The sequence below is a fragment of the Mesoplodon mirus genome (assembly GCF_964341445.2).
Source record: "Mesoplodon mirus genome assembly, chromosome: 3".
Taxonomy (NCBI): Eukaryota; Metazoa; Chordata; class Mammalia; order Artiodactyla; family Ziphiidae; genus Mesoplodon; species Mesoplodon mirus.
In genome coordinates, this window is record NC_138978.1 from 29,560,753 (window position 1) to 29,579,207 (window position 18,455).

An 18,455-nucleotide genomic window follows, 5' to 3' on the forward strand; every position below is an offset into this window, starting at 1 on the left:
GCGTGTTTTTTTAAAGAGGTGGGTTCATACTGTGTGTGTGGTTTATTACTTTTTCACCTGGCAGCATGTTTTGGCATTCTCTCTACGTCACTGCACATCTATCTTGTTTTCATGGCTTCCCTGTTCTCCGTATTGAGGATGGACCACATCTCTTTACATAGTCCCTGCTGAGAATAGCAGGTTGTGTCCAGTTTTGTCTGATCACAGTTTTGTATGGAAGGTTCAAGTACGCAGATCTTTGTGCTCATGTGCAAATAAATATCTATGGCTGATTTCTAGAATTAGAATTGCTTCGTCAAAAGTTTTGTACATTTGAAATTTTAATAAACTATTGCCAAACCACCCTCCATTAAGGTTGATAAACGTACACTCCCAGCATGTATGACACACACACAAAATACTGACGCCAACTCTGGATATTATCTTTTTCAATGCACAAATTTTGGGTTTCTTTTTTTAAAAAAGCATAGTTTTAACCATGTGATAGATATCATTTTCATCTTTTTGTGTACTTTACCTGATGTTGTAAATGTTTCTAGTCCCCTCGTTTTTAAAAGAATAACTTTTATTACAGAAATTTTTAAAAAAGGAAAAAGTTCATTGTCAAAGAATCAGAAAGTACAGTTAAGCCAAAAAAATTGTTTTAAAATTACTCCTAATTCTACCATCCATATCACATTTTGGTGCATCTCCATCTCCTACTTAACTTTTTCTGCGCCTTAAAATTTTCCTTTCTTTTACAAACATAATCTCCTTTTTAATGGGCAGTTAATGTGCAGTAGAGGAGATCATAATTTATTGAGCACTTCCCTAATATTGCATACTTCAGTTGTCTCTAATTTTCGCTATTATAAATGACACAGTAGTGGACATCTTTGTGCCTCAGGGGTTTTTTTGTTTGTTTTTTGTTGGAATGATTTCCAAATTGCCCCTGTTACAGATAATAGGACTCAGTTTAGTCCTTAGGTATCTAAGGAATCTTACACATACACAGTTCTCATTTGTACCCCTGAGTAATAATTTACAAAGGGAAGGGGAGGCTCAGAAAGGCTGGTGACCTGCCAGAGTCACACAGCTGGGTGATGGGGACTGAGCCAGCCTCTACAGCTGCCCCTCACCCCTGCCCCACCCCCGTGTCTTCGCAGGTCTGGGGCTCTCCTCCCGGACCCCGGCTGTGAGCACGTCTGAGTCGAGTGCGGGCACGGGTACCAGCACCCCATCCACACCCACCACCACCAGCCAGAGCCGCCTCATCGCCTCGTCCCCCACCCTCATCTCAGGGATCACCAGCCCCCCCCTCCTGGACTCCATCAAGACAATCCAGGGCCACGGCCTGCTTGGCGCCCCCAAGTCCGAGCGCGGCCGAAAAAAGATCAAGGCGGAGAATCCAGGGGGGCCGCCTGTCCTCGTAGTCCCCTACCCCATCCTGGCCTCGGGCGAGACTGCCAAGGAGGGCAAGACATACAGGTGGGGGTCTCGGTGGGAGGGCGTCCAGGTGGGCTTGGGTTAGAGGCCAGTGCCTCAGGCTGCAGCAGGGGCCCAGCAGTGGGGCACTGCAAAGAGGGGCCCCACAGGCAGAGGGTGAGGGCTACGGTCCAGAAGGGCGGGGTCTCCTGGCTCGCCCCGCCCACAACCCTTCAGAGGTGGTCTCTGTCTGGGGCCGCCCTCACCACAGCCTGGGATGTCGAGAGTCTGTTTCCTACACTCTTCAAGCAGTGTTCTGAACGCTCAACGTTAGAATCATCTGGAGAGCTTTCCAAAAATGCCAGTGCACCCCCAGAAGTTCCGATTTAACCTGCTGGGGGTAGACATGCGGAGGCCCCCAGGTCAGGCTTTCTTGAAAGCTCCGCAGAGGATTCTAAAGTACAGCCAGGGTGGAGAACCTCTCATCAGGAGTGCTGGAGCCCCTCCCCCAGAACCATGAGTCACCAGCCGCTCTTCCCTGTGAGGTGTAAGCCTGCTCCCCAGCCTACTGTAAATCTGTCTCCAGGGGGAAGAGCTTTGGCCTCCAGATTGGAGGGTGTCCAGGCTGGGGGCCTGCCCGTGCCCCCTGGACCCTCCCAGGAGAGCTCTGTCCCTGGTGCAAGGTCTCTCTGACGTAGAGGGTCTCCCCTGAGATGTCCAGGCACGGGGCCGGGGGCGGGGGCGGGAATCTTCCCGGTATGAACCTGCCTCTTGCCCACAGGTGTAAGGTATGCCCGCTGACCTTTTTCACCAAGTCTGAGATGCAGATCCACTCCAAGTCGCACACAGAGGCCAAGCCCCACAAGTGCCCGCACTGCTCCAAATCCTTTGCCAACGCCTCCTACCTGGCCCAGCACCTGCGCATCCACCTGGGCGTCAAGCCCTACCACTGCTCCTACTGTGATAAGTCCTTCCGACAGCTCTCCCACCTCCAACAGCATACCAGGTGAGTGGCCGGCCTCGTGCTGCCCCGATGCAGCCAGTTTCAGCTCAGCACCTGCACCTGGTGCATGGACCTGGTGCAAGGAGGGACAAGGACCTTCTCTAGGTGCCCGTTGCCCTCAGGGTCAAGACCAAACTGCTTTGCTTGTCATTCGAGGCCTTTTATGATATGGCCTTTGTGGACATCACTTCCCTCTGTTGCTCACCTGTAAGGTCTTTGCACGTGCTGTGTCCTTTACCTGAAACACCCTCCCCCTCCTTTGTCCTGTTTTTCTGGCCCTCTCCTATCTATCTCTCAGTAAAGCTTCCTCCAGGAAGTCCTCCCTGGCCCCCCTGAGCTGGTTCCACAGGCCCTGGGCTTCCCCATCCCAGCAGGGGTAGACTGTCTCCTACTTGCCGGGTTATTTGCCCACCACCCCCAATATATTGAGGGTTCTTGAAGGCGAGGGCTTGGTCTCCTCCGTTTCTACATCCCCAGTCGGTGGCACATAATAAACATTGAGGCATATGTTTAATATTTGTGGAATAAATAGAACTGGCTTTTACAGGGCATATGATTCATCCATTTAACAAATATGTACAAGAGATGAATTGTAAATATGTATGCCAGACATGCCCCTAGGTGCTAGGGATACAGCACTGAACAAAACAGACACAGATTCCTGCCCTCTTAGGGTGTACCGTCTAGTCGAAAGCATGAAAGGGGGATGCAGAGATAGACATGCTTTAAGGAAAGAGGTTTTTGCAGGGGAGTACAGACATCAGAAAGACTGGCTCGCCAAATAAAAATACCATAGGTATTTAAATAAATAAACTAAAGGTTACCGAATTACAGTTCATCTCTTCAGAGGGGAAGAAACACAGCAGTTTTCTCACATGATGGTTCTCATATCTATAAGCACGGCTGTGTGTCTGCCAATATCAGCATTGGCAGGGATAAAATTGTTTTTGCTGTGGAGTCTGTAACTCACAGAAAGCGCTCAAGGCTTTCTTTATTTTGGGCACTAAGGCTAGACACAGGGACCTTAGGTTTTGTTTGGTGTTGTTGTTATTTACTCATTTCTCTCCATTGTCTTTGTTTGCTTTACCCCAGGGGGCAAGATGTTTTGTCTGTTTCTCTGACTTTGGGGCATGATCGGTAGGTTTGATAGTAAGGAACAAATGACAGGATAGCGGGCAGGGTGGCATCAGTCTGATTTTCTCCATGCCTCCTGAGGCATGGATTTGACCACGTAGATTTGTTTCAGAAACTTTCTGATTTTGTCATGAATTTATTTTTTGAAGTTTGGCTAGTTTTATGGACATAGGTGTGTGTAATGAGGTGCTGATCAATAAACAGAGTCCTCCTGGTTGTATAGGGCTTCCCTGGTGGTGCAGTGGTTGAGAGTCCGCCTGCCGATGCAGGGGACACGGGTTTGTGCCCCGGTCCGGGAAGATCCCACATGCCGCCGAGCGGCTGGGCCTGTGAGCCATGGCCGCTGGGCCTGCACGTCCAGAGCCTGTGCTCCACAACGGGAGAGGCCACAACAGTGAGAGGCCCGCATACTGCAAAAACAAACAAACAAACAAACAAACAAAAAAACAGAGTCCTCCTGGTTGTATGGTTACTAAAATTAGAGCAGGCGACCCCAAGGTTTGAGATTAACTTCTGTCAAGAGATTTTGTAAAGCCCCCAGGTCATAATTTTAATCTGTATGTGTGAAAAAATTTCTCTTATCATATTATCTAATCTAAGATCTATCTAAGTTCCTATCTAAGATCCATCCAATTCACCTCTTGTCAGGTTGTGCCTATACAACCTGTAACGGGAAGAGTACCATCTTTTTGGAGAATCCCAAGTTTGTCAGTGTTTCTGGGCTAGCAGGAATGACTTTCCCCATAACCTGAAAGGCAAGGATTCCACAAGCCATGGAGTAGATTCAGTTCAGTTTCCTGGAAGCCTGGGGAGGCTGCATTCCCACTTACAAAGTACAGGCCTTGTTTCTTACTATCAGGCTTGTCATGCCTAATTAAATCAGATTTGTCTTTAAATGTGACATTTCTGGCATGGTCATGGTTACAAATTTGATTTACCCAATTATATCCTGTTAGGAAGGAGGACAGATTCTTAGTGAACCTATTTACAGAAACTAATGGTCAGAAAAAGGAAAAGGTCTCAGTAAAGGCACTTTGAATATTTTTTAGCAATTGTTATGAGTAGTTTTGTAGACAAGGCCAATAGTGTTTTTTCAATAGGACCATTATTTAAAAATTTCCTTGGTAATTCATTAGTTTATATCTATGTTAAATTTGTATAGTCCTCCTGCCGTGCCCCGCCCCCCCAAATTCTGAAGGTTTAGCTGGAGCAAGACACCATTTAAGGAATATCCTATTCCAGTTTGTTCAAATATAGCTTCCTAAATTGAAGATTAGGGATAGATCAAAGAAAATAAAAAGGGGCTTTCTCACATGCCCGTTAGAAAATAGAACATTAACCACAATTAAATCACTTTCATCCAGTTCTAGGTCATAATTCCTGTTCCCCAGTCTTGGGGAAGTTAGTCTGCTCTGCAAAGTTGCCTGCTTCTGGACTAAAGACTTGGTTCCTGCTTTGGCCTTGCGCAGTGTCTGGTCATGGTGATGGGTCATCTTGGAAGCCTGTGCCCCATGTCTCTTCCCAAAGTGTAAAGAGCCAAGTGTACTGGTACAGTCCTCTACTGAGGCTGTCAGCTCTTGATGTTTCTTTCAGAAGACTCAATCTCTGACCTGAAGCACAGGCCTTGAGGCAAGTGTGAGGGAGGGAACCAGACCTGTTGATAAGACTAAATGACTCTGGTCATTTATTATATAACCAACAATATCAGAATGGAGGAGAATAGAGGCCTCTATTAAGGTATAATGTATGATCAGTTGTTCAGATTCAGAGCATATTATAGGCAGCAGGGGTGTTGACACATTGTCATGGTCTTTTAATCTCATAAAGCATGTGTTATGATTGGCACTAAAAAGCATAGTTAAATCTAGAAAAAAAATCTTTTTAAAGACATTTCTCTGTGGATACTAATGGTACTAGTCTCTGTACATGAAAACAAGTTGTTAGGTTTTTTCCCTCTTAAGAAGTACACATATATATTATATGCAATTATATATTATATATGATATTACTATATATTATATTTATGTGAATTATATGTAATTACATATATACACACACATAAAATTAACTCAGGGAGATTGAGCTTCTTTTCTTTTGATCTGCCAACTTTCTTATGCTAGACACTTCATAGGCCAGCTCTCATTCTAGTGTTTCGCTAATTCGGATGTGGAGAATACAAAACATGCCCTCACTGGGAGCTTTTGTAAAGCGGGGGAGCAAATCTTTGGTGTTGCCCAGTGGCCAGCCGGAAACTCCAAACACATCTGGGTGTAAAAGTTACCTTGATATTTTATTATTCTGAAGGTGGGGCCTGGGTTTGAGAAAGGCTATAGCACAGAGTTGGTAGAATAGGCAGAACAGGAGCATCAGTCTGGTAGGAAATAAACAAACACAGTAGCAAGTAATAATTAGTAAGAATCCCAGTGTTTTCAGAAGTAGACATTTGTTTGAAAATATTATTTAAGACCATGACCAAACAAGCAACAAAAAATAAACAGGCCCTTGAGGGGAGAGTGTTTTTACATTTATTTATTTAATTTATGTATTATTTTTGGCTGTGTTGGATCTTCGTTGCTGTGCGTGGGCTTTCTCTAGTTGCAGCAAGTGGGGCTTCTCTTGTTGCAGAGCACGGGGTCTAGGCATGCAGGCTTCAGTAGTTGTGGCACACGTGCTCAGTAGTTGTGGTGCACAGGCTTAGTTGCTGCGAGGCATGTGGGACCTTTCCGGACTAGGTCTTGAACCCGTGTCCACTGCATTGGCAGGCGGATTCCTAACCACTGCGCCACCAGGGAAGCCCAAGGGGAGAGTGTTTTATCAGAATGTTCCTTGTTCAGGGATTGCTCTCTGTTCCTGAGGGCACAAATTTTTTCTCCCTCTATTTTTTTCTTTTGAGTGAGTTGAGTTCATAGCAGTTGGAAACCAAACAAGCAACATAAGAGGGTCCTATCAACATTTAGAGACAAATTATTAGTCATTAGGCAGGGCGTATATAATTAAACCAATGTGTCCTAACCCAGTGACAAAGAGGCTGGTGTCCCTAGTGCCCACAAGTCCCAGAATCCTTAAGACAAACAAACCAAAAAAAACCAAACATAAAGAAGCAACCAGATTCCAGGTTGCTTTTCTCCCATTCCACAGAGACTCCTGTTCTTTGCCCCTTGATAGAGAACCAGACAGGGCATATAATCAAATCCATTTTCTCAACGTTATGCCAGTAATAAAGGGGGTAAAAGAAGGTCATGTCAAAACAGAACCAGCCCCGGTCAAGTAATAAAAATAGAGCTAGAAGCAGGTTGAGCAGGATCCCCCTAGGAGTCGAGACAGATGTGCCTGGGAGCATGTGGCAGTTCATGTAATTGAACGGCGCTGGCAGTTCTGGAGCATCTTGGTGGGACCTCTGTCTATGAACGGAAGGCAGCAAGACAAGAAAAGCAGGTGACTTGCAAAGTGCTTGCAGAAATCCAGACTTCAGAAGGATCGGCCCTGTAAATTATAAATACATGTATTTAAGGGGAAAATTAACAGGAATTTGTAGTGAGTCTGTTCACAGTAGAGATACAGCAGTAGTCTCGTGCAGTTAGCATCTGGATAAGATCACACATCTGTAGATATCACGAGGCCGAAGTCAGGGGATAACCCTGTTTTATGAAGGAGTTATAAGGTATAAGAAAGGGCTCAACGTTTTACCTGTTTGGGGAACGTATGTTAGACAAAGTGATCCTGGATTTGTTTGTTTATTCAGGCTGCGGAGTGGTTTTTGCCTGTGTTTTCCTTCTGGCTGTACGATGTTGTGTACATGTGTGGTGATAATTGTGGCAGGGGTAGGTTTTCTCAAGTGTGATGATGGTGAAAACATCCTAGCAACAACTGTTCCTTGTCAGAGAGCTCCTAAGTGCCCAGCCCTGTAAATAAGGTGTTTACATATGAGGTGTCCATAAAGTCCTTACAAATCTGAAATAACAAATCTGAAAAGTGCCACGGAGAGGCAGCCATCTCGAGGAAGGTCCACTGTCACTGTATCTAACATCATTTTAGTTACAAAGCACAGTGGGACTGAAGCCATTCAATATAATGTGCCGCTTATTACCTGGAAAATAAAGGATAAATGATAACTAATGAATCCTCGATAATTTTATTTAAACATTGAATAAATTCCCCCTTTGTGTTTTTCATAAATTGTTTGTCTTAAAGAGACATGAGTGTATTAAAAACTAACACTGGGGGGACTTCCCTGGCGGTCCAGTGGTTAGGACTTCACGCTTTCACTACTGAGGGTGTGGGTTCAATCCCTGGTCGGGAAATTAAGATCCCACGAGCCGTGCGGTGCGGCCAAAAAAACCCAAACCAAAACAAAACCAACAGTGTGAAACTGTCTTAGGAATGCCCTTTCAGTAAGTTACAGTCCTTATTATTATCCCCATTTTAGAGGTGAGGAAACTGGGGCTCGGGAGGCACAATCGCTTGGCCAAGGCCACACCACTAAGAGGCAGAAGCGAGATGTGAGCCAGAGCACCGACGAGCAGCCCCGCCTTGGAGGAGGGAAGGGGCTGGGGATGTTGGCTGCAGAAGAAACTCAGGTGGGAGCGAGGTCCAGGCAGGAGAGCAGGGCTAGTCTTCGGGGCCCCGGGGTAGGGCTGGGACAGTGGGGGTGAAGGAGCAGCCCAGGGGCCCCGATTTCAGCTCAGCTTCCCTGCGCCTGGAGTTAGTGGTGAGCTCCCCATCACTACAGATGTGGGAGTCAGGCCTGGGTGCCCCCCTAGTGGGGTGATGCCCTGCAAAGAGAGGACTGATGTTGGGATTGAGGGCTTGGCCTTGACTTGAAATTCAGGGGTGAAGAGCTCAGGGGCCAGTTATCAGGGGGGAAACTTTGCTCCCTGAAGCCCTTCTGAGGCCCAGTGCTAGCTGCCATGCATAATGACAGGTCAGTGGTCAGAGGCTGGCTCTGGGCCAAAGGAACTCCCACCATGCACCGGGAGGCTGGTGGATGTGAAAACTTCCATGAAAGGGGGAAGTATGTAACGGAGGTTGGAGAGGATCATCAGAGTTGAGTGTTGAAGGGTCCATAGCCCTCTCTCATGAAAGATGGGAATGGTGTTCCCAGCAGGAGGAGCGGCACAATCAAAGGCTCAGAGACTTGCTGGGGGGTGTGGATTTGGATTCTGTCCTGGAAAAGGGAGAGACAGTGGGGGAGACCATGACAAGGTCAGGTCCCTGCGCTGCTGCTGTGGTGGAGGGGAGAGGCTGAGGCCGGGAGCTGTGGCACTTGGGGAGGAGGCCAGAGGAGCAAGGTCCTGAGGTAGGGCCTGATGTCCCTCGAGAACCATCCATGGGTCAGTCAACAAACACTTGTGAAATACCCTTGAGGAATGGGCGTTGTTGATTATGTGGAACCTATTACTATTGTCAGTAATTGACTTCAGGAGGAAAGAACTCACCTTCCTATGTACCGAGTCCTCTCTGCTGAGCCTGTGCCAGGCCCTGGGATGATGGTGGTGAACGAGACCAAGGGCATTCTTGCTCTCAAGGAGGGAGGCAGCTTAGAAAACAGTGACTAGACATTGACAAAATACGTGCCCACGCACAGACTTCTGCTCAGGGGTGGGCTGCAGGGGCCAGGTCTAGTCTGGGGGGTCAGGAAAGGCTGCCACGATCAAGGGGCTTTTATACTGAGAACAGGAGTCTGGGTTTTAGCCAGGCATTAGCTGGGGGGAAAATGTGCCTGGAAGAGGATCGGCCTGGATACCAGACGGAAGGTAGGAAGGGACTTGGAATGCTGGGGCGGGGGGTGTGGAGGGAGGTGGTGGGCCTGAAGCCTTGGGGCAGGGAAGAGGCATGACTTGGGCAGCAGTGGGAGGCGAGGATTCTGGGGTGGGCGCTGCGGAATTTAAAACAAAATCAGCACATGTCCCGGGGTCCCTCGGTCCCCTCCGCCACCGAGTTCCACAGCCCTGGAGGGGAATGAGGATGGAATGAAATGGAGGGGTTCTGGCAGCAGGCGGAGCCGGTCCAGATGACCCTTAAGGTCCTTCTGTTGTAGAGATGGGGTGCAGTAGCCTGGGATGATGTCCCCAAACATGTGACACCCCCAAATGTGCAGGTAGAATGGGGTCCTCAGAATTGGGCCAGCCCATTTCCACCTGGCCTGTCTCCATGCAGCCTGAGATGAGCCATCCCTGCCCTTGGGGTTCCCTGTCTAGTAGAGGAGACAGAGGAGGGGCAGCCTCGCTGCTGAGGATGCAGCCAGGGCACAGGGGTGGCGGGCAGAAGCATCAATCAGCTGTGGTTGCCAGATGAGAAATGGTCCTCTGACCAGGACGCAGGGTGCAAGAGCAGGGAGGTGAGGCCGAACCACATGTGAAGGGCTTCGAATGGCACACTATGGAATTCGGACTGTCACTGCTCATAGTGGGCAGTCAAGTTCGTGGGCTTACTGACGGCAGGGAGTGTTCTTTATTCCAGCCTGGCCAGCACGGGGCCTGGCCTGGGGGACCTTAGTTTGTCTGACAAGTCTGTTGATGGGCGGAGCAAACCCAGGGCGGGCTGTGGCTTTAGGGAAGGAGCCAGACCAGGTGGTCAGAGCTGGATTCTCCCTCCACCTAATGCTGATCGGCAGCTTAGGCAAAAGAAGTTCAGGTCCAGTCTACATTTCATTACCTACCTGCTTGGCACAGGGTTTGCCAAAGCAGGTGACTGAAGACAAGCCTAGGAGAGCAGGGAGGGCCTCCCGCCCCGGTGTGTGCGCCTCGCTCCCAAGCCCCATTTCCACACCCCATCCCGATCCTCCTCCATCCTCACCTGGCTGCTAGATGAGCGCAAACCGCAACAGCCAACAGAAAACCCGGCCATCAGCCTGTCACTGCTCCCAAGTCTCCTTCTCAGTGAGGACCCCGACCACCCTATTTAACATTGCACCCACCCCATGCACTCACCACCCCCCTCACCTGCTCTGCTTTTTCTCACAGCACTTTTTACCTTCTACACGCACTTTACTTATTTCATGCTCATTGTTTCCACAGGGCAGTGGGGTTTTTTGTGTTTTGTTCACGGATATGTTCCAAGCACCCAGGGTGGTGCCTGGCACATGGGTGCCCGATATAATAATTGTTAAATGAATGAATAGTAGTAATACTGGCAAGTGGTGATGGAGTCCTGACTCTGTGCCAGTACTTGGCTAAGCCCCTTCCACATATTATCTAATGGAATCTTCACAAAGCCCAGTGAAGTAAGGACTGTATTTTTATACCCATTTTGCAGATGAGGAAACTGAGGCTTAGTGATTTGACCAAGGTCACCCAGCTAGTAAATGGTAGAGCCAGTGTGAGGACAAAAAGGGGCTCACAGGAAGGACACAGAGGCTGACTTTCAGGGCCACCCTGTCCTGCATTCTCTCAGTAGCTGGGGTGATCACGTAGCCATGTGGGGAAGAGGCAGGAAATAGAAATGGGGGGCCAATTAAGAGGGTGATGTCTCCTGAGAGAAAGAGGCAGGGTGGGCAGGGAAGGTCCTGGCAAAGCTGTGAATCTGCCCTTTTCAGTGGGTGGTCTGCAGGTGGCTTTTTTAGAAGAGGGGCAGAATGCTGTCAAAGCAAGACTGCCATGATTAGCCGGGGGCCTGGGCGGGCTCTCTGAGTGGGTGCTGGCGGAGGGCCGGGTTCAGCCGGGCCCTGTGGGGAGCGTGGAGGCTCTGGTCACAGAATGGCTGTGGGAGGCCAGAGAAGAAAGGACACGGGTAGCCTTTGAAGTCCCAGCTCTTGCCTGGGGCTCACTCTGGGGAGAGTGTGTGGAGCGGGGAGCCTGGGAGGCTTGGGGGCCAGAGGGGTGTGCAGGCTAGCCGAGGGCTTGGGGCTGGAGCTGGCCTGGGGGACCTGTCAGGGACGCTACCTCACTGGGCTGCCTGTTGCAGAATCCACACAGGCGACAGACCCTACAAGTGCCCACATCCTGGCTGCGAAAAGGCTTTCACTCAGCTCTCCAACCTCCAGGTGAGTGCCAGCCTGCCTCCTCCAGGTGCACAGCCCCTCCTCCCCAGGGGAGCCTAAGGAGGGGGTGGGGCTGGGGGAGTCCAGCCAGCTCCCGACCCCTGCTGTGCTCCCTGCAGTCTCACCAGCGCCAGCACAACAAGGACAAGCCCTACAAGTGTCCCAACTGCTACCGGGCCTACTCGGACTCCGCCTCCCTGCAGATCCACCTCTCGGCCCATGCCATCAAGCATGCCAAGGCCTACTGCTGCAGCATGTGCGGGCGGGCCTACACCTCGGTGAGTGCAGGGGCCCCCGGGAGCCTCTCCCTCTTCCCGGCCTGCTCAGACCTGTACTGACGCTCCCATTTTCCAGACGAGGAAACTGAGGCCGAGAGAAGGGCAGTGACTTCCCAAGATCACAGTGAGTGGCAGAGCCAGGGCTTCTGCTTTCCAGTTCTGTTTTCGGCTGCCTCAGGCCGAGCTCTCCCCAGGCAGCCTTTCGCCTGGGTTCTGGAGACGTGGTTTCTTCCAGGCAGCGTGGGGTGGTGGGCGGGGAGGCGCTGGCAACCTGCTCCCCAGAGCCAGGGAGGGAGAAGGACCTTTCCTCACTGGGGAAGCTGCAACCCCCGTCATGCCCACAAGGTGGCACAGTGACCTGGCCCAGAGCCACCTTCATCTCCCAACAAAGGCCCAAACAGGGCCAGAAAGGTGCCAGTCCTCCATCCCTGGATGGGAGTTTTCCTAAACAAGGGCCTTTCACACCCAGGAGAGGGAGTCCAAGTGAGTCATTTTTGTGTGTCCTTCTGGCTATGTGTATCCAAATATTCTGGTTAACAGACCCCCACGTGTACCCAGACAGATCACCAAGCCTCAGTTTCCTCATCTGTAAAATGGAAGAGGTAATAGTCCTTAACTTCTAGGGCTGTTGGCTGGCAGAGTCAGCGCCTGACAGACCTTAGCTAACACAATGATTTATTCACCCAGTGTTTGCTGAACACTTGTGCCAGGCACTTGGGAATCAGGATGAATCAAACAGACATATTCTTTGCCCCCAGGCAGGTTAGAGTCCACTGCTGGAGACAGACATTAAACAAGTAACCACATAAGTGGATATGTAATGACAAGTCGTGGTAACTGCTTTAAGCAGGCTTTCTCAACCTCGGCCCATGTTGACATCTTTGCCGAGGGGTGCTGTCCTGTGCGTTATAGGATGTTTAGCAACATCCTTGGCCTCTACCCACTAGCAACCTCTCCCTGAAAATGCCTCCAGACTTTGCCAAATGTCCCGGGAGCGGGGGGAATTTGCCTCTGATTGAGAACCACTGCTGTAAAGGAAAAAAGGGAAACATATGTTTTGAAAGGCAGCTGCAGGGAGGACAAAATGGAGTTGGGGAAGGGAGGTGGGCTGGGATAGGTGTATGAGGAAGTAACATTTAGAGGAAGCCTTGAAGGTGATTGGCCAGGTGAGCAGGAGTGGAGCGGGAAGGACTTCCCATGCAGGGGAACAGGGAATGCAAACACCCCCGACGTGGAACAGTCGCGGTATGTTCCAGGAACTGAAGGAAAATTAGGTCACACGAGGCTGTCGGTCCCTGTTAGGGAGTCTGGATGTTTTTCCGAGTGGAGTGGGGACCCATGGGGAGGGGACTGTCCAGGAGGGTAGTTTTGAAAGTTCACTTTGGCTGGAGAGGGGCGCATGGATTGCACCTTCCTATATGCATCCCCTCTTAGAGGAGGGGCCGCCAGCGGTCACAGCCATGGTTCTTAGAGGGGATCTGAACTCTGGGGGGAAGGGGCTGTCACATCTCACCTGGCTTGAGGCCCCACCCTGAACTGGGCCTGACTGGGCTCCACAGAACAAGAATAATTACCTTTTTTTAAAAAAAAGACATATTAATGGATTGACTTTTAAACTACTTTAATACATAAAAGAAACATTTTAGAATAGTGAACCCTCGTGTTCCCATCAGCCCCCAGAGCCTGGCATCAGTCTATCCTGCCTCATCCATATCCCTGTTTTTTGAAGTAAAACTGACATCACATTGTTCCATCTGAAAATTTTCACTTTGTGTCTTTAAACATAAAGACGCTTTTTTGAACTTATCCACAATACCTTTATAATACCTTAAAATGATTCACCCTAGTCCTTAATATCGTCAAATACCCAGGTGGTATTCACATTTTCATTTGTCTCATGGATGCCATAATTTATAATTTTATTATAAATTTTATTTTTTAATCAAGATCCAAATAAAATTCTCATATTGCACTGGGTCAATATATCTTTAAACTATTGGTCCTCCACCCCACCTCAACAACACTGCCTTTATTTTCTTTGCAATTTACTCATTGAAGAATAGTTTCCTAGTTTGGATTTTGCTGATTGCTGCCCTTCGGTGTTGTTTGATAGTGCTTTGCCACCACATTTGAGGGCTTCCTCTGCCGGATTCTGAGCAAGCTGAGGTATGAGGCCAAGGAGTGGCAGGTGGGAACCAGAGCACCACCTTAGTGTGAAAGCCTGTGGGCCTGCAGGTGAGCCTTGGGTCACCTCGCCCACCCAGTCTTGGGTGCCTCAGGTCAGACTTAGCAGAGTCTGTGGCAGTGCTCAGGGGATGAGGTGAGCATGCCCAGCTTAAGCTTCCCAAAGTCACCAATCAGATCAGGCCCCACTTCTTCCCAAAGGAGGATGGAGCATGGGGGTGCAGAGGCTGGGGCTCCCATCACCACCTAGAACGAAATGTAGAGACAAGGGAAGCAGTGGTCCCCTCAACCCTACTGCATGCTAAGAGCTTTACCCACATCACCATAGCAACCCTTTGAGGTTGTTCCTTCCCCATCCCTGGCTGCAGAGGAGGAAACTGAGGCTTGGAGGGATAAGATGACTTGTCCAACATTCCACTGCTGAGAAATGGCAGAGCCAGGGTCAACTGAGGCCTACCGCTTCGCCCCCACTGGGAGAACCAGCCAGATGGGGGCAGCTATGCTCAATCGGACAGGACTCCACTGCAGCCAGTTGGTAGACAGCAGCTGGCCTGGCCCTAGGGAGTTTTAGGTGGGCACTGCTGCGGGGTGAGCCTGGTGCCTGCCAGCTCTCTAGTCAGCACACTGTGGGCTCGGACTCTGGTAAATAAGCCAGCCCCCACTGCTGGCAGAGATGCAGCATCCCTAGAACCAATGCTGATGCCCATCTGACCTCCCAAAGCTGTGGCTGTCCAGCACTAGCCGGCCCACCTACCAAGGAGCCCTCCAGTGGCCGCTTGTGGGAACTGCAGCTCCCCCTGCACCCCTTGCCAGCAGTGGGTTGTAAGTTTGGAATCTCACCCCGCCCACAGGAGACCTACCTGATGAAGCACATGTCCAAACACACGGTGGTGGAGCACCTGGTGAGCCATCACTCGCCCCAGAGGACGGAGTCCCCCGGCATCCCGGTGCGAATTTCCCTCATCTGAGCCGATGCAAGGCGCCACCCCGCCCTGCCCACTGGCAGACACAGACCCAGGCAGCACCAGGCCCCGACTCCCTCCAGGGGCCCTCCAGGAACAGCCGAGCTCTCTCACGACCTTCCTGACCTTCCAGAAAGCCTGGGCCGCAGAAGCCCTGCCCAGTCCAGCTCCAGGGGCGGCCAGGCCAACTGCAAGATTCTGGACTGTTTTGGTGGCATCCAAAGACGATCTCAGAGCACTTTGAACCTCTCTGCTGGGTTTTCCTTTTGTTCCCCACCCTTCACTTGCTTCACTGTTCTTTTTTTTTTTTTTTTTTTTTTTAAGTTTGTTTTGGAAATAACAAAAAAGATATTTATTGGCCAAGAAGTTGGTGCTGCTAAGACCGAGAAATTAAAAGAACCGGACAGATGGACACAGAGAACCAGAGGGCAGCGTGGGACCTTATCTTGCCACGGCCTCAGGTCTTGAGGGGAAGGCTCAAGCCTGGGTTTCTGGACTGCAAAGGGGGCCCCCAGGTGGGAGGGGCAGGAGGCAGCTGGAGTGAGCCGCTTGCCCCTGGGTGCCAGCTCGAGCCTCCAGAGCTGCGCCCTGGGCATCACTGAGCAGAGGGATGTGGCAGCTACCAGGGCTACCCAGTCTTCAGGAGACGAAATGAGAGGGGCCGGGAGGTCCACAGGACCAAAGGGTGTAGTGTTGGCTGGGCTGGGTGCAGGCCCAGGGAAACGGGGTGGGGTGGGCTGGGTAAGACCTGGCACCCCTGCTGCCCTGAAGACCACCCCAGTCTACCTCGGTGCTGGCCAAGAAACCTATTGGCTACCTCTCCCACCATCCCAGACTGTGGGCAGGGGGAGGGAGTGGGCCTGGGGCAAGGACCCCTCTCTCCAGAATTTCCTCCAGATGGGGCAGTGCCCAAGGAGGGCTTACTTGTCTTCCCTGCCATGGAGGGGAATCCCCAGCCCAGGCCCTAAGCCCCTGGGCAGGGAAGGGATCCTCGGGGAGGAGGGTCCCGGGAGCAGACCCTGCCCTCAGCTCCCACAGACACACCCCAATCTGAAAGCCATGCGTGTCCGTGTATATAGGAACCATGTACAGAGCCCGGAGAAGCCCCCCTACATCCCCTGGGGAAAAAAAAAAAAGAAAACTAGACAGAAACTCATCTATATATTCTGTATCTGGAGTTCCGTTTTGAATATTAACTGTGTTATTTTTATACACTTTTTAAGCCTTAACTCGCCATTGATTTACCAGTTTAACGTCTCCTGGGGTTTCTTTTCCCACGGGGTTCTCTGCCCCGCCCCCACCCCTTTGTTTGACTGGCGTTGTCTGATACTCAGTATTGTAGCTTTTTGTCCGCATGTTACTACCCTGTAAATACGCTGTTATACATACTGTTAACACCCCTTTGCTTTTTTCTATGGGACCTCCAGGCCACCATATTTAGAACTAGTTACCTTATTAAAAAAGAGAAAACAGTCTGTTGGCTTCTCAGTCTGCATCGTGATGGCAGGGAGGTGAGGGCAGGTGCCCCTCAAGGCTTCAGGAACGAAGTGTGCGTCATATTGAAGGAAAGGGGTGGGGAGCAAAAAAAGTCAAACGTGGGGGAAGGCACTAAAGGGGGCAAGAAACAAAGGAATTCCAAACCCTCTGCTCTTTGTATTTCTCTGTTGTGAAGAATAAACTGTACCTGCAGCCGGGTGGCGGCGGTGTGTGGCGTGCTCTGTGCGAGGGTGGGGCTGGGGGGCACCTTTCCACTGCTCCTCTCCCCTCCCCCGCCCCCCCAAGACTCAGGGAAGAAGGGAAATGGCCCTTCCTGCGTCCATCACTCGCAGCCAAGGACCATGAGGGCTCAGAGGAGTGAGTTCCCGATGGTGCTCATGGCTGAGTCACTTTCTCTCCCACGAGGCTGCTAGCACAGGAGCCTTGATAAACTCTGGGGGAGTTCCTGCATCTCCCTCCTAGGCAATCAAAACAGTGACCCCCTTGGGGAAGATGTATATGCAGGGGACTTCTTGGTCCCCTCGATCACTGGACTAGCTGAGGTTGTGAGGCTGGAGCTGCTGCTGCTGCAGGAGCCCGAGGATGAAGCTGAGTCTGAACAAAGCCAGGTGGAGAGCCGGAGACACATCATCGAGCCCTGAAGCTGTCCCGACCCCAGCACCGTCCTGTTACGTAAGCCAGCAAATCCTTGTTAGGGTTGATCTTTCGTTTTCCTCAAAGAGTCAGTTGCTAAACCTTTACTACACCACCACTGGCTGACTCTCCAATCAGATTCTTCAGTGAGTTAAGAACAAGTTAGGCGACGGTGGGTACCTGAACAGGAAAATCCTGTGTGGGGGGGGAGTGGGGGGGTGCATGGGGTGCTGTGTTGGGCCAGACACAAGCAGAAGGACAAAGGAGGCAGAGAGAAGCGGAGACAGAGGAGACTGAGGGCCAGCCAGTGGCAACCTTAGCTCCTGACTGTCTCCATCTTCTGGCCCGCTCTAATTTCCTGCTTGTTCTCACATCAATGAATTTATTTATAAGTTACCGTGTGACATCGGGTAAGTTAATTATCCTCTCTGTGTCAGATGTTCTCATAGGTAAAATGAGGGAAATAATAGTAACCAATTTATAGGGTGGATATGAGGATTAAATGAACCAATAGATATCTAAGGCTTAGAACTGTGCCTGGTACGTAGTAAGTACCCAATTAATGTAATTGTTATTATTTGATGTAGCCCTGATGGATCTATGTCCTTCATGATCAAGGAACCCTGACTAGACAGCTGGTGATGTTTGGGAATTTTGGAGGGTGACATCCGAGCTGGTATGGCAGGTGGGATGGCTGGACAGGTGAAGATTTTGCATGTAGCAGTGACACTCGGGGGACTGGGAGTCTGATTTTCACTGGCTCACCTGGAAGCTCTCAGGAGCTTACCCGGTCCCTGAGGGTCCCAGCGTGGGTGCTGAGGATACTGTTGATTAACAGGGACACTGATGGAAGCAGCGGCAGAAGGAGCTTATCCTCTGTTATTCCTGCTGCTGCCCTGAGTCTCTCTACACCTGAGCCTGCCCCACCCCCACCTTGGGCCTCTGGGGAAGACAAAGGAGGTCCTCCACTCTGTTCCGCTGTTTACCCCTCCCCCTCCTCAGGAAGGTCTCGACCCACAGCAATGAGGCTCCACCAGCCCAGCACCTGGAAACCCCTGACTCGTGCCATCACTTCCTCTTTAAAACAGGAAATGGCTGTCCTTTGGCGACTCCTTTGCTCTTCACGGACTTGCTGGAGAAGGGGCAGGCAAGGAGAGGGAGAAGGCAAGTTATTTTCTGCAGCATCACAACCCCTGCAAGGAGGGTAATTGGCATCCCCACTTTACATATGAGAAAACTAAGATTCAGCAAGGGTAAGGAACTAGTCCACAGCCACACACAGAGTCAGAAGAGGAGCAGATTTCCATCCAGATCTTACTGGCCTGAGCTCAGGTCTCTGCTGGCCCAGGGCTCAGTGTGTGTGGCCCTTGGTGAATGATACA

At 50.5% G+C, this 18,455-nt stretch overlaps 1 protein-coding gene across 5 annotated transcripts in view; it reads left to right on the forward strand.

The window, feature by feature from the left end:
• The window catches only part of ZNF362 (zinc finger protein 362), a 38,730-nt gene extending 22,097 nt beyond the window's left edge, over positions 1-16,633 (forward strand). For all 5 annotated transcript variants that reach the window (XM_082612642.1, XM_082612643.1, XM_082612645.1 and 2 more), the window contains 5 exons: positions 1,146-1,467; positions 2,186-2,410; positions 11,444-11,522; positions 11,639-11,797; positions 14,833-16,633. In XM_082612642.1, coding sequence (XP_082468768.1) covers positions 1,146-1,467; positions 2,186-2,410; positions 11,444-11,522; positions 11,639-11,797; positions 14,833-14,949 — 902 coding nt within the window. In that variant the 3' untranslated portion in view covers positions 14,950-16,633. The remainder of the gene's footprint in view (positions 1-1,145; positions 1,468-2,185; positions 2,411-11,443; positions 11,523-11,638; positions 11,798-14,832) is intronic.
• The last annotated feature ends 1,822 nt before the right edge of the window (positions 16,634-18,455 follow it).